Here is a 14,512-nt window from a genome sequence, read left to right as displayed (position 1 = left end):
GCTGCTCACTGTGCAAGCTTTTCTAGATCTTTTTGAATACTCTCTTTTCCCTAGTGTTAGCTATCCCTGCTAGCTTGGTGTCATCAGCAAATTTGATCAGTTTTCCATCAATTCCCTTCTCCAGATCATTTATAAAAATGTTGAACGACACTGGGCCTAGGACAGAGCCTTGTGGTACCCCACTTGATACATTCTTCCACTTGGATGTGCAGCCATTTATGACCACTCTTTGAGTATAATCACTCAGCCAGTTCTGAATCCACCTAACAGTTGCCTTGTCAATCCCATATTTGGTCATTTTTTTCAATAAGTATAGTATGAGATACTTTGTAAAATGCTTTACTAAGATTAAGAAAAACTATATCAATCGCATTTTTCTGATCAATCCAGTCAGTGATACTATCATAGATGGAAATTAGATTAGTGTGGCATGACTTGTTACAAACCCATGCTGGCTCTTGTTAATTACTCCATTCTCATCCAAGTAATTGCATACATGCTGTTTAATAATTTGTTCAAAGATCTTTCCCGGTATAGAAGTCAGGCTCACAGGCCTGTAATTTCCTGGATCCACTTTCTTCTCTTTTTTGAAGATAGGGACAACATTTTCCCTTTTCCAATTTTCTGGAACTTCTCCTGTTCTGGAATTTTCAAAAATTATGGCGAGTGGTTCAGCAATTACCTCTGCTGCTTCCTTTAGTATCCTAGGATGTAATTCATCTGGACCTTGAGACTTGAATTCATGTAAGTTAGCTAAGTGTTCCCTCACCATCTCTCTGCTTATAGATAGCATGCATTCTTTTATTCCCCCAATAGCACAGGGAAGATCAGTTGATGTTCTATCTACTCTCTGAGAGAAAGCAGACACAAAATAAGAATTTAAAAGTTCGGCCTACTCAACATCATTCTTAACCAATTCATCATTTTCATCTTGTAAGCATTCAATAGCATCTTTGACTTTTCTTTTGCTTTTGACATACCCCCCCCAAATCCTTTTTTTATTGCTTTTGGCCTCTGTTGCAAGCCCCAATTCATTATTAGCTTTAGCTTTTCTGACACTTGCCCTACAGTTTCTGCAGACCGCATTATATTCTTTTTTAGATATTTTCCCCTCTTTCCATTTGCTAAACATATTTTTCTTTGTTTTTAACATGTGTGCAAGTTCTGCGTTCATCCATCCTGGTTTCTTTAAATGCTTACCATTTTTCCTTCTTTTAGGGATTCTTAATGATTGTGTTTTGAGAATTTCATTTCACAATATTTCCCAACCTTCTTTGACATTACTGTCCTTAAGAACATCCAGCCATTGGATTCTTCCTACCCTCTTTCTGAGTTCATTGAAATCTGCCTTTCTGAAATCCAACCTTGAGGTCTGAGTTTTCTCAGGTCTTCCTCCGCCTTTTTATCCAAAATTCAAGGATAGCATGATCACTGCCTCCTAAGGTCCCAGCCACCCTTACTCCTTCAACCATTTCCTCCCTGTTGGTAAGAATTAGGTCCAAGCTAGCAGATCCCCTTGTTTACTCTTCGACCTTTTGGAAGATAAAGTAGTCAGCAAGAGCGGATAAGAATTTGTTGGCTCCATTACTTTTACCTGAGAGAGATTCCCAACAAATGTCTGGATAGTTAAAATCTCCCATGATCACTATGTCATGCTTTTTGGAGAGCTTGGCCATCTGATGTAGAAAGAGTTCGTCAAGGAAAGCTGCTTTATCCTGCAGACGGCTTCTCCCCTCATAGTGCTCACTCCCTGCCGGACCTGATGCACTGACAGTGACTCAGTACATCGGGCGTACACTGCTGTATATGACAAGACAATAAACTGACCCCCTGTCAGTGCAATGGGACCAGAGGTGAACGAGCACTGTAAGGGGAGAAGCAGTCTGCAGAATAGAACGGCTTCCTTTCATACCACACCTAAGGACGGTGGCATATTAGCGCATTGGGAGAGGGATGGAAGTAAAACACATAGGGGTGGTGGGGCACAGGGCTTTCCAAAATAAATTATATGTAATAGACACACACAAACTTTAATTTGGGAACAGAGCAGTAGTGTCTGCAACTGTTCTATAGAGAACAGGTGCGAAAACATCTGGATGGATCGTCTTCTGCATTTTTGGAAAATCACTGCAAAAAAAAAATGTAAATAAATTCTTACGCATCTCAGAATAGTGATTTAGTGATGTTTAACTCTGAAAAATAAATCTTCGCGGGCTAGAAGCAGCAGTAATTTGTAACAGTCAGCAATATGTTTATCACACAACTATTGAGTCACTTTTATTATCTCAAAGCCAGTTGTGAAAATATGTAATTTATTGCAAGTTTTGACTTCTACTTTTTAATGCTACCACTACCTTTATATTGTATACTTTTGATCTAAATGCTTTTGAAGATGACTAAATTATGGATATATTAATATATTTTACTTTCAGATTTCTTCAAACACGTCCGATTCAGATGCCATTTCACCTGCTAAGCGATGTGAGAAATCTGCACTCTTCCAATTTGCAGAAGTAAGTGGTAGAACCAAACGATCAGTTTTAATATATTCATTAGCTTCAGCTAGAATGTGCATCTGTATAATAAACTTGTCAATGTGTCTGTATATGCCTGTATGTGTACATGGACGTAAAGTGGTCATCTGGGCATTAAAATTAACTGCTTTTGTACAATCCACTTTCTGACATTAGGGGCAGTTATTGTGTACTTGCAAGGAAACGGGGACATTTCTTTAGCAACGGGGAGAAGCTGTCTTAACAGAGGCGCTTTGTGCACTCGGAGGCTGCATGCTGACAGATCTGAAGAGACTATGATAACAATCTCTGCCTCTCCTGCGTGTGTGTCTGCATGTACACACATTATATTAGATTTACTCACTATTTGGCCATATTGCCTGAATCATGGGAGAGCAGAGGGCCAGGCATTCAGACACTGCCCTCTGCTGATTTGACCACAGGCTGTGCAATGCAGTTTGAGAAGTCAGGGCAAGGAATTACAGGACAGTGAACTATTGGCAGAATGCTAGGCTTGCTACACACCCCCTGCATAAAAGTGGAAGACCATCTGAAAATTAGAACTTAAAAGCATGAAACTGGGGCAAACAGCAGCAAATAAGTGTATTTTAAAAACTTGTTAAAAACGCAGGTATGCTTTAAATGTCGTTTTAAACCAAGTTGTGTTTTCCTATGGGGTACCATAAGTGACACAACTATTCTACAAGTCCATTCTTCCCTACAAAAGGAAACCCTAGCGCTGATTGCGTTGTAGGAGCATGATTCTATGATGCCTTGGTGAACTAGTATCCATTGTTTAAAGACTTGATGTGCATAAAAATAATAGTGCAAATAAGGATAGTAGTTTAAATAATTTAGTTTCCTAGTGTTATTTTGTAGCAAAAAGTTACATAAAATGGAAGCAAGGATCTTTTTTAAGATTTTTCAGATTTCCGTCAGCCTGCACAGAATTGATGATAGTCAATGGGTTCCATCACTTTGACAGATCCAGTGTATTTTATTTTTGTCCTTTTTGTCCTTCTGTTCCATAATGAAACAGAAGTACAGAAATGTGAATAGAGCCTGATATGGACAATATCCTTAGTTCTTGTTTGCATTTTATATATATATATATATATATATAACCAATATATGTAATTGGCAGCATGCCTCTGTATGTTGATAATTAGCATTTTAATATATTTTTTTATTATTATGCACAGATATCTTCAAGTACCTTGCAAATTAACAGTTCTGAACCTTCAAAACGTTGTGGAAAGTCTGCACTTTTCCATTTAGCAGAGGTAACGTAATATTGCCTATAATAATTTGATTATTAATCTGTGCATCTTCATAAATGACAATTTGTAGTGTAAAATTAAAGTGTGTTACTGAGAGTATGTGAATAATATAGGCGGATCAGCTGTAGAATTATTTTTTAAAGGAACATGCCAAAGAGCTAAGCTGTAGACTTGGCCTCCAAATTACCCAGTTCTCAATCTCGCTGAGCACCTGTGGGATGTGCTGGAAAAACGAGTCTTAAGGCTCTTTTACGCGCAAAGATAATCTTACAAAGGATTGAAAGATTTAGCGATCTGTGTTAATGGCCATTAACACTTTTTCACCCTCATTTGCATGTGAAAGAGTGTCCAGGAGTGATTTAATCACACGCCCCGCTGTGTAAACAGCTGCATTGTTCTGCTCCCAGCTGAGGGCGCATTCCATTGTTCTCTCCCACCTTGTATAAACATGCTGTGGAGATAGCAGCATGCGGTCTATTGAGAGATAAATGTGTTCGCTTTATCTCTCAATAGCTGAACAATGGATTTTAAGTTCACCTTAAATTCACAGTTCAAACAAAAAGTGCCCGTTTACATGTAACGATTATCGCTCATTTCTGACCGTTTGGATGAATTTTGAGCGCTAATTGTTACGTGTAAATGGGCCTTTATCCATGGAGGCCCCACCTAACAACTTACAGGAGTTAATTAATCTGCTTGTAATGTCGAGTTGTCAGATACCACAAGATACCTTTGTTTAGTCCATGCCTCAATGTTTTAGAGCTGTATTGGCATCACTAGGACGACCTAAACAATATAACGCAGGTGATTTTAGTGTACTCTGCTGTCTATATATTGTATTTATTGTAATTTGTCATATATAGGAGTTGATTGGCTAAGAAATAAAGTATTGGTATGGTTAGTGCTATCTTGTCAGATGGGTAAGAGCTGTTACTGTCCCCGGACAGCTGAACTCCTATTCCAGCCTTTGCTAATCAGCAGCCCTAAGGGGTTGACTCTGTCATTTGGTTCTCTCCATCCCTTTTTGTTAGCCATATTATTAATACACCTCACTACTTTTTTTTTCTTCATTGCGTGACTGATGTGTTTGTTGGTTTTGAGTGTAGATTTCTTCAAGCTCATCACATTCCGATTCATCTGTATCAGCAAAGCAGTGTGGGACATCAGCATTGTTTCAGCTGGCAGAGGTAACACCCGCAAAAGTACCTGATGATTTTAAGCTGTACAAGTGACCGTTATATTGGTCCAAAGGGGGATGAGTACTGAATCATAACTAGACCGCACATTCTGTATGTAGCCTACAAAGTAGAAAGTATCATATCTAGTGCTGCCAAAGAATTGAAAATACATTTTTTTCATCATGCAGAGCTTACTTTATAGGGGTTGTCTAGTTTGGACAATCCCCTAATTATTAGAAGGGCCCTTTAACAATAAACAGATCACAGTCTCCCACTTCCGGGACCCCCAGCGATTAAGTGAAATCTGGCAGTAAGTATTTAATTTACCTACAGTGCCACCACTCTCTTTTTTTTGTGTTTTTCATCCCCACCTTCCAAGAGCCATAACTTATTTTACTTTTCCATCGCCGGTCATATGAGGACTGAATCAGGAGGAATAACTGTTGGCCAAACAAATGTTCAGCTGATGGTTATTTAAAGTGTTTGGCCACCTTTACTGTGGAGGTGTTCCATAACAGATGCTTGCACATATATTTATATGCCAGTACCCTAGCCACTTAAGTGACACATTTTTTAGTTATTCACGGGTTTAAAAAGTCACTTTTTTATTAGCAATTTAAAGTCTGATTCTTTCTGAACTTGGGAGTGTAATGTTTTAAAAAATATTTAGTAAACTTTAGGAGATATAATGCTATAGCCGCCGGCCCCATTGAAAGCAATGGGATGCAGGCAACCTCAGCAGTGATTTTTGGGAAAGGCTTGAATTATAAGCCCTCCCCTGAAAATCATCCCTAGCTAATGTACAAAAATAAAAAAACATATACTCGCCTCTCCAAATGGTACCATGAAAATCCCCCCCCCCCAGCTTGTGTAAAAAATAAATCCTCCCTAGCGTGTAAAAAAAAATAAATAAATAAAATTAAAAAAAAAAATTTTATATATATATATATATATATATATATATATATATATATATATATATATATATATATATATATATATATATATATATATATATAATAAAAAATTTATATATATATATACATACACACACACACACTCACCTCTGCGCTGTTGCCGGGGCTCAGCGTGACCTCCCACTTGGCTTCCTGAATCTGTACTGAAGATCTTTCGGCTTCCTGATAGTGCTGTGTCTGATTGGCTGAGCGTTCAGCCAATCACGGGCAGCGCCCAGCCATTCATTGAATGACAGCTGAACCCTGCCTGTGATTGGTCACAGTGCTCAGCCAATCACAGGCAACGCTCAGCCATTATTGATTTCATGAACAGTTTGGATCCAAAATTGTCTCTGAGGGCCTTTTTTACACTGAACGACAGTCTTTCAGATTCTTTCTGGATCACGGGAACCTGAACAGTAATCATCCAGTGTAAATGCTAACCGTAACTGAATGACAAACGATTGTTTAGTTCCTGTAGCATGAGAATTAAACAGTAGGCCTGCATAAACAGGCAGTGGTTCATCTATGAACAATGGCCTGTTTACTGTGAATGGAGGATGGGAGGGGGGCCGCTGGGAGCTCTATTCAGGGAACAGACCACCCGCTGTTTGCTGAATACTTTCGCTTTGTTCTGCTGGCAGGGCTGACAGCTGAGACAATGCAATCAGCTCTTCCCCAGGAGAACACAGAGTCTGGTCCTGATTATCAGCTCTTCTGCTGAAGGACGAATTTTAGGCAGAACTATATTCCATCGTTCGGCAGAAAACTGAAAGATGGTAAAATTTAGACACAACGATTATATCACCCAAAAGATGGCTTTTGAGCGTTAATGGTTGTCTAAATGGGCCTTAACCCCTTCACGCTCCAGGGCGTAAGTTTACATCCTGGCAGCGGGGTACTTTCTGCAACAGGGCGTAAATTTACCTCCCGGGGATAGCGCGAGATCATAAGAGATTTCGCGCTATCTGGCAGCGGAAGCCGTCTGTCAGTGATAGATCGCGGCATGGGAAGGGTTCACAGAGGGAGGATATAATCGCAGAGAGCCCGGCTGGTTGCCATGGCCTGTGATCGCTGTAATAAGCGATAAGGCATTGCAGGACAGAAGTCCTGCAATGCCTTATCACAGCGATCATCAGTGCTGTGCTGTAAGTCACCCAGAGAGACACAAATAGTGTAAAAAAAAGACAATAAAAAAAGGACAAAAAGAAAAATGTTAAAAAAAAAACTTTTGTGCTTTCTCATATTCGCAAAAAAAGGTAAAAAAAAATAAAAATCCCACATATTTGGTATTGTCGCGTCCGTAACGACACGTATAATAAGTTGAACATGCTATTTATTTTAATTTTTAGCATTTTGCCTCCCTAAGAACGCAATAAAAGTGATCAAAAAAGCCATATGTACCCCAAAATAGTACCAATAAAAACTACAACTCGTCTCGCAAAAAATAAGCCCTCACAGAGCTCCATACAAAAAAAATTTAAAAGTTACAGGACTTTGAATGCAGCAATTTAGAAAAAAATTTTTAAAAAAAGGGTTTTTATTGCAGAAAAGTAGAAAAACCTAAAAAAATACAAGACCTTTGGTATCGTTGTTATCGTACCGGCCTGCAGAAAAAAATGGATTGTTATTTATGCAGTATGATTAGCGCTCTGAAAAAACCCCCACAAATATCTATGACAGAATGATGCCCTTTCTCTCCCTGCGATCATAAAAAAATAACAAAAGTTTTACAACATAGTCTACGTACCCAAAAATGGCACCATCAAAAACTACAATTCACCACGCAAAAAACAAGCCCTTATACAGCTGCGTTGACAGAAAAGTAAAAAAGTTATGGCTTTTGAAAAATGGAGATGAAAATCCACCAAAAATCGTTGCGTCCTTAAGCCCAAAATAGGCCATGTCCTTAAGGGGTTCAGGAAGGGACCCAAATAGTGTAAAAAAAAAGACAATAAAAAAGTACAAAAAAGAGTAATCTAAAAAAAAATCCTTTTTTTGTGCCTTTTCTCATATTCGCCTAAAAAAAGGTAAAATAAAATTAAAATCCCACATATTTGATATAGTCTCGTCCGTAATGACTGAGCAATAAAGGTGCAACACTTTCCATATTGTCCACAAACTGCAGATCCCCATGGCTTGAGTTTCTCACTCTGCCCATCTCATTGTATCTAATTGGAGTGCTCACTTTGACCAGCACATTTTAAAGACTGCATTGTCAGAATCATAGCAGTGTTTTAACGTCCATTAAAAAAGCATTGTTTTCTGATCTTTTTATGTCATATACTTTTTTTCCATGTCACTATATTAAAAATAAATTAAACCTTGCAGTTTTCTCACTGGGCACTGGGTGTCACAACTGACTGACTTTTGCTTGTTCTGTTGAGAAACTTTTCAGTAGTTCTCTCCTTATCACAGACATCCTATATGTAGATGACACAGGATCCACCACTCATAATAAGTCACAGATCATCTCCATTCCACTGTACAGTGCATGGGGCATGCTTACAACACTCTCCCACAGAAGTTAATCAGTCCTGTGCAGAGTTTAGGCCTCATGTCTACTTGCACGCACGTATTTCACTGCTGAATCCCTCAGTGAACTCCGTACGTGCCTGGGGACATGGACAAGCAAAACACATTATACTCACCTCTCCGGACGCTGCGGGACTCTCCAACCTACAAGCTCTTCTTTCTTCTGGCCGGCGGATGTGCTGAGCACGCTGACAGCGTGCCGAGCGCATGCGCCGTGCACAGCTTTTTTTTCTTTTTCTTTTTTACTCCTGCTCTCCTGCTTATCCGCGGCACAGCACAAAAACAGCTGTGGCTGTGCCGCAGATATGGACGGCTTCCATTGACTAATGGGCTAATCAGCCCATTAGTCACTAACTAGCTTCATTTGCATGTATTTAGAGGGCAGTGGGTGGTTTGTTCTCTAAATACATCGCTATTGTTCTCTAGCAGGACAGCAGCTGAAAGAATGTTGTCCGCACTGCCAGTGGAGAACTCAGTGTGCAGTCTCCCTTATCAGGGGCTATGGATTTTAACCCCTTCCCTCCCCCGGACCTAAGGATACGTCATGGCAGCGGGGTACTTCCCGCAAAATGATGTACTCTTACGTCATAGGGATAGATCATGAGAGATCTCGCGCTATCCGGCAGCAGGAGCCAGCTGTCACTGATAGCTGGCCTAACCCTGCAACAGCGGGGGTGCATCGGAGATGCGCCCCCCACTAGTAACACCTTCCCTGACGCGATCTATGTAGATTGCGGCATGGGAAGGGTTCACAGAGGGAACGCGCTCCCTTTGTAAAGTTGTCGGGCTCTCATGATATAATCGCAGAGAGCCCGGCTGGTTGCCATGGCGATACCGGCATCCTGTATTGTCAGAGCCTAAGATTGCTGTAATAAGCACCTTTTAGGTGATTTTTCTCATATTAGCATAAAAAAAAATTTAAATCACACATACTTGGTATGTACGCGTCCGTAGCAACGTGTACAATAAGTTGAACATGCTTTTTATTCTGCACGGCAAAAAGCTAAATAACAGAGGCAAAAAGCGTATGTTCCCCAAAATGCCAAAATGATACCAATAAAAACTACAGCTCGTCTCACAAAAAATAAGCCCTCACAGAGCTCCATCCATGGAAAATAAAAAAGTTACAGGACTTTGAATGCACCGATTTAGAAGAAAAAAAAAAGATTTCCAAAAAAAGGGGTTTTATTGCAGAAAAGTGGAAAAGCCTAAAAAAAATATTCAAATTTTGGTATCGTTGTAACCGTACCAATCCGCAGAAAAAATGTATCATTTATGCTGCATAATTAACGCTGTAAAAAGAACCCCCTAAAGTCTATGGCAGAATTGATGCGTTTTCTCTCCCTGTTATCATAAAAAAAAAAAAAAAAGTTTTACAATGTAGTCTATTTACCTAAAAATAGCACCGATAAAAACTGCAGTTCGCCACTCAAAAAACAAGCCCTTATATGGCCGCGTCGACGGAAAAGTTATGGCTTTTGAAAAATGGAGATGAAAATCTGCCAAAAATCATTGCGTCCTTAAGCCCAAAATAGGCCATGTCCTTAAGGGGTTAAGCTGAGCTAAACTCCGCGATGGACGAAAAGTGCATGATGGGCACACATTTACACACAACGATTATCGCTCAAAAAATGGCTTTCGAGTGAATTTTGAGCGATAATCGTTGTGTGTAAAAGGTCCTTTACACAAGCTTACTGCAGACTGTAAATATCACATCATGAGGGAGACCTAAAGCTGCTGGCATGGAAGATGCAAAGAGTTTTGAGAGATGAGTATAATAAGCTTGTTAGTTATTTTATTGCGTGGGGAACATGATTTTGAAAATTAATTTCTGACAACCCCTAATTAAACAATGCGTACTTACAAAACCGGGCAGCAGTGCGTGCGTCAGCAAGGTGACCGCTGTCTAGCTCTACTAGGCTGGTTGCACACAAAACTAAATGCTATGATGCGTACATTTGGAATACATTCTTGTTCTTGCTTTCCTGAGACTGCTTCATTCCATTGTGTCTCATGTTCATTCCTTCGTAGATGTGTGTGGCGTCAGAAGCCGTGAAAATAGAAATTTCTGGAAATTTAAATCCTGCACAATTGAAAGCATTGAATGTTGAAGAGACTGATGAAGTTGTGATATGTAACAGCCAGAAAGAATGTTCTGCTGAGGAAGAACTTAGTAATGTTACAATTACAGCACACCGGTCGCCTTCCACAGAGCATGTAGATGCACATTTTGTAGGGTTCCTGAAACGGGACAAAATTAAAAAGAAAAAGAAGAAAGATAAAACAGACCATGATGCTGCTGAGAAGGGGTCCCCAAAGAAGAGCTGTAAAAAGAGGCAGTCCTCCGAATCAGACATTGAAAGTGTCATGTACACTATAGAAGCTGTTGCAAAAGGAGATTGGAGCGTTGAAACACCTTCATCTTCTCCGTGCAAAAAAGTACGTTCTGCTGCTAGTCCGAAACATAATTTCTCAGAGTTCAAGCCAACAAAGAAAAAAGTAAAAACTAAAGAGAAGAGCGAAAAACCCACAGAGTCCACCAAAGAATTGATGGAACCAGAGACCATAATTTTGACACACGCCACAAAATGTGAACTGCAGGAAGACCTAAAAGACGAACCACTATCTCCTACAGAGGAGTCGCAACTACCAGAAATGCTAAAGTCTGAGGACTGTGACAGCAACAAAAAGTCTGAGGCATGTGGATCCAGGAAGTCGGAACGGTCCTGCAAAGGTGCTCTTTACAAAACACTGGTCTCTGAAGGAATGTTGACTACTTTGCGAGCGAATGTTGACCGAGGTAAGCTAGAAGAGCCAATGTACTTACCTAACTTACATATTGATAGATTGCACTTTCTTTCATACATGTTTGTTAATGCAAATATCTAATTAATCATGTGATGGCAACTCCATGCATAGAAACATAGACATGGTCAATAGGTTTAAGCTCTTGTTCAGGCCAAACACTAAAAGGGCAAAGATATGTAATCCAATGGGCCTTTTACAAAGCCCTTTTCGGGCGCAAACATTGCTTCCGATCATTAGGTTGTGTAAAAAAAGACAATAATAAGATGACAAACAAGCAAATGCTCATTTGTCAGCAGATCATTGTTTAACATCAAGCATAACAATGTTCACAGTATCTCCCTGTATGAATAAGGAGATGTACAGCCAGCCTTTGGGGATGAAGGATCATAGTTGCCATTGTTCGTCCCCATAAACCATTCTCAGCCCATGTAAATAAAAGTTAAATGAGCACCAATTGACGTTCATATTGATCAGCGCTCTTTACATCAGACCGAGAATTTGGCACGTGTAAAAAGACCCTAAGTGATTGATGATGGAATGATTGTTTACACCATATGCGGAGGTTTTAGTATCTTAGAAGGTGCTGATCTTCACACAGGTGCAGTCTGTAGGGTTTAGGCTACTTTTACACGGGCCAGTAGTCGCCCATGCAATCCGTCAAAAAAGCAATTACAGGCGACTGTCGTTCCATCTAAGCATATTATCCAACAGGGCAAGTGAGTGAGAACTACTTGTCAGAGTTGCTTGGTTATTAGCTCACCTAAAGCCCATGCGACTTTCAGCTCATATAAACAGGCAGGTTTTCATCTATGAACAGCTGCCTGTTTGCTGTGAATGGAGGCGGGTGGTCAGAAGAGATCTCCGCTGCGCTCTACCTCCATTCAGTGAGCGATCATTGTTCCTGTGTGAAAGTACATGAGAACTGATAATCGTTGGGACGACTTAAGCGCCTGACAGTCGATTCATGTAAATGTACCTTTACAAAGAATGGTGTGCGGGAAAAAAAAGACAACCAGTAAATGCCACTTCTTTAGGCAATAGTATCTTTTTATTGAGAGTTCAGAGGAGACTGGCCAAAGCGGTTCAAGTTGACAGAAGGTAATTGTAAATCAAATAAGCTAGTGTGGTATGCAGAATTGTATCTCAGAATACAGGGTTATTCAAAAAATGGAGCAAAGCTGGGGATTTAATTTCAAGCAAACTACAAAAGGCAGGTACACCGTCTGCACATCGCTGAAAAGGTTCAAAGGTTTTTTTATGACTTACCAGTAAGCTCCATTTTCTGAACACTGCAGCGCTGTTTCTTGTTGTTTAGGCCGGTTTCAGAAGGCCATGACGCATGAATGTGAACCCCATTCTTTTGGGGGTGTGATGCGGGAAAAAAATTGCGGCATGTCCTATCCTTAACCCCTTAGTGACCAAGCCTGTTTGCGCCTTAATGACCAGGCCAAATTTTGCAAATCTGACACGTGTCAATTTAGCATGGAAAAACACTAGAAAGGTTTTGCATATCCAAGCGATTCTGACATTGTTTTTTCGCCACATATTTTACTTCATTTAGGCGGAAAAAAAGACCGAAAGAATTTGTGTTTATTTATTAAAAGCACCAAAATTGGGAAAATTTTGAAAAAATCGTCATTTTTTCACATTTCCAACTGCAATATCTCAAATATGTGCAAACATAATATAGAAATTTTTGCTAAGATTTATATTTCCATCCGTTTACTTTATTTTGGGCGCACATTGGAAAAACTTTCGTTTTTTTTAACCATTTAGGAGACGTACAAATTTAACATTACTTTTCAGCATTTTGAGGAACACTTTGTTTTCCTACACCAAGCCAAGATTGGAAAGGCTCATAGGAGTCAAAATGATACCCCCACAAATGACCCCATTTTAAAAACTACGCCCCTTAACGTATTCACTGAGGGGTGTCATGAGTATTTTAACCCCACAGTTTTTTTCAGGAGTCAATGCAATTTAGAAGAGAAAAACTAAAATTTCATATTTTTGCAAATATGTCATTTTAAAGACAGGACTTTTTTCTATAGTACACCTGAAAATGAAGATTTGCACCCCAGAATGGGTACCCCTGTTTGTCCCGTGTTCAGAAGCATACCCATTGTGGCCCTAGTATTACATCTGTATGCACAATGGGGCCCAAAATGAAAGGAGCAACCGGTGGCTTTCGGAACAGAGATTTTGCTTGAAGGAGATTTAGGCCCTATTGCACACTTGTAGAACCATTGAGTGACCAAAACGATGGAGAACGCCCACAAGTGACCCCATTTTGAAAAGCAGACCCCTTAACCAATTTATCTAGAGGTACGATGACTTTTTTGACATCACAGTTTTTAAATGAATCTAAGCCAAGCCGAAGGAAAAAAATTACGATTTTCATTTTTCTGGTAATTCTGTCATTTTAAAAGCAGTTTTTTTTGTACAGCACATATACGAATGAAAACTTGCACCCCAAAATGGATACCCCTGTTTGTCCTGTGCTCAGAAACATACCCCTTGTGGCACTAATCTTATGTCTGGATGCACAATGGGGCCCAAAATGAAAGGCGCAACTGGTGGCTTTCGGAACAGAAATTTTGCTTGAAGGAGATTTAGGCCCTATTGCACACTTGTAGAGCCATTGAGTGACCAAAACGATGGAGAACCCCCACAAGTGACCCCATTTTGAAAAGTAGACCCCTTAACGAATTTATCTAGGGGTACGATGACTTTTTTTACTTCACAGTTTTTGAATGAATCTAAGCCAAGCAGAAGGAAAAAATTATGATTTTCATTTTTTTGGCAATTGTGTCAATTTAAAAACAGTTTTTTTTGTCCAGTGTACATAGGAATGAAGACGTTCACCCCAAAATGGATACCCCCGTTTGTCCTGTGTTCAGAAACCTACCCATTGTGGCCCTAATCTACTTACAGGAAACATGGCTAGGCCTATAATGGAAGGAGCACCCATTGTATTTCAGGGTACAACGGAATAAATTCCAGGCCCCATTGCCCACTTGTAGAGCCATTAAGCGGCCAAAACAATAGAGAACCCCCACAAATGACCCCATTTTGAAAACTAGACCCCTTAAAAAATTCATCTAGGGGTGTTCTGCGTATTTTGACCCCACAGTATTTGAATGAATCTAAACAAAGCAAAAGGAAAAAATTACGATTTTCATTTTTTGGCAATTTTGTCAATTTAAAAACTGTTTTTATTGTACAGTGTACATAGGAATGAA

At 39.7% G+C, this 14,512-nt stretch overlaps 1 protein-coding gene across 1 annotated transcript in view; it reads left to right on the top strand.

Annotated features, from left to right (window-relative positions):
* BBX (BBX high mobility group box domain containing) overlaps positions 1–14,512 on the top strand; it is a 71,340-nt gene that overhangs the window by 22,770 nt on the left and 34,058 nt on the right. Inside the window, exons 5-8 of the mRNA XM_066578737.1 lie at positions 2,433–2,513; positions 3,716–3,796; positions 4,900–4,980; positions 10,494–11,262. Coding sequence (XP_066434834.1) covers positions 2,433–2,513; positions 3,716–3,796; positions 4,900–4,980; positions 10,494–11,262 — 1,012 coding nt within the window. The remainder of the gene's footprint in view (positions 1–2,432; positions 2,514–3,715; positions 3,797–4,899; positions 4,981–10,493; positions 11,263–14,512) is intronic.

This window comes from Eleutherodactylus coqui, chromosome 1 (assembly GCF_035609145.1).
Source record: "Eleutherodactylus coqui strain aEleCoq1 chromosome 1, aEleCoq1.hap1, whole genome shotgun sequence".
Classification (NCBI taxonomy): Eukaryota; Metazoa; Chordata; class Amphibia; order Anura; family Eleutherodactylidae; genus Eleutherodactylus; species Eleutherodactylus coqui.
Note: the sequence above shows the minus strand (reverse complement) of the source record. Positions and strands in the feature narration are given on the sequence as shown.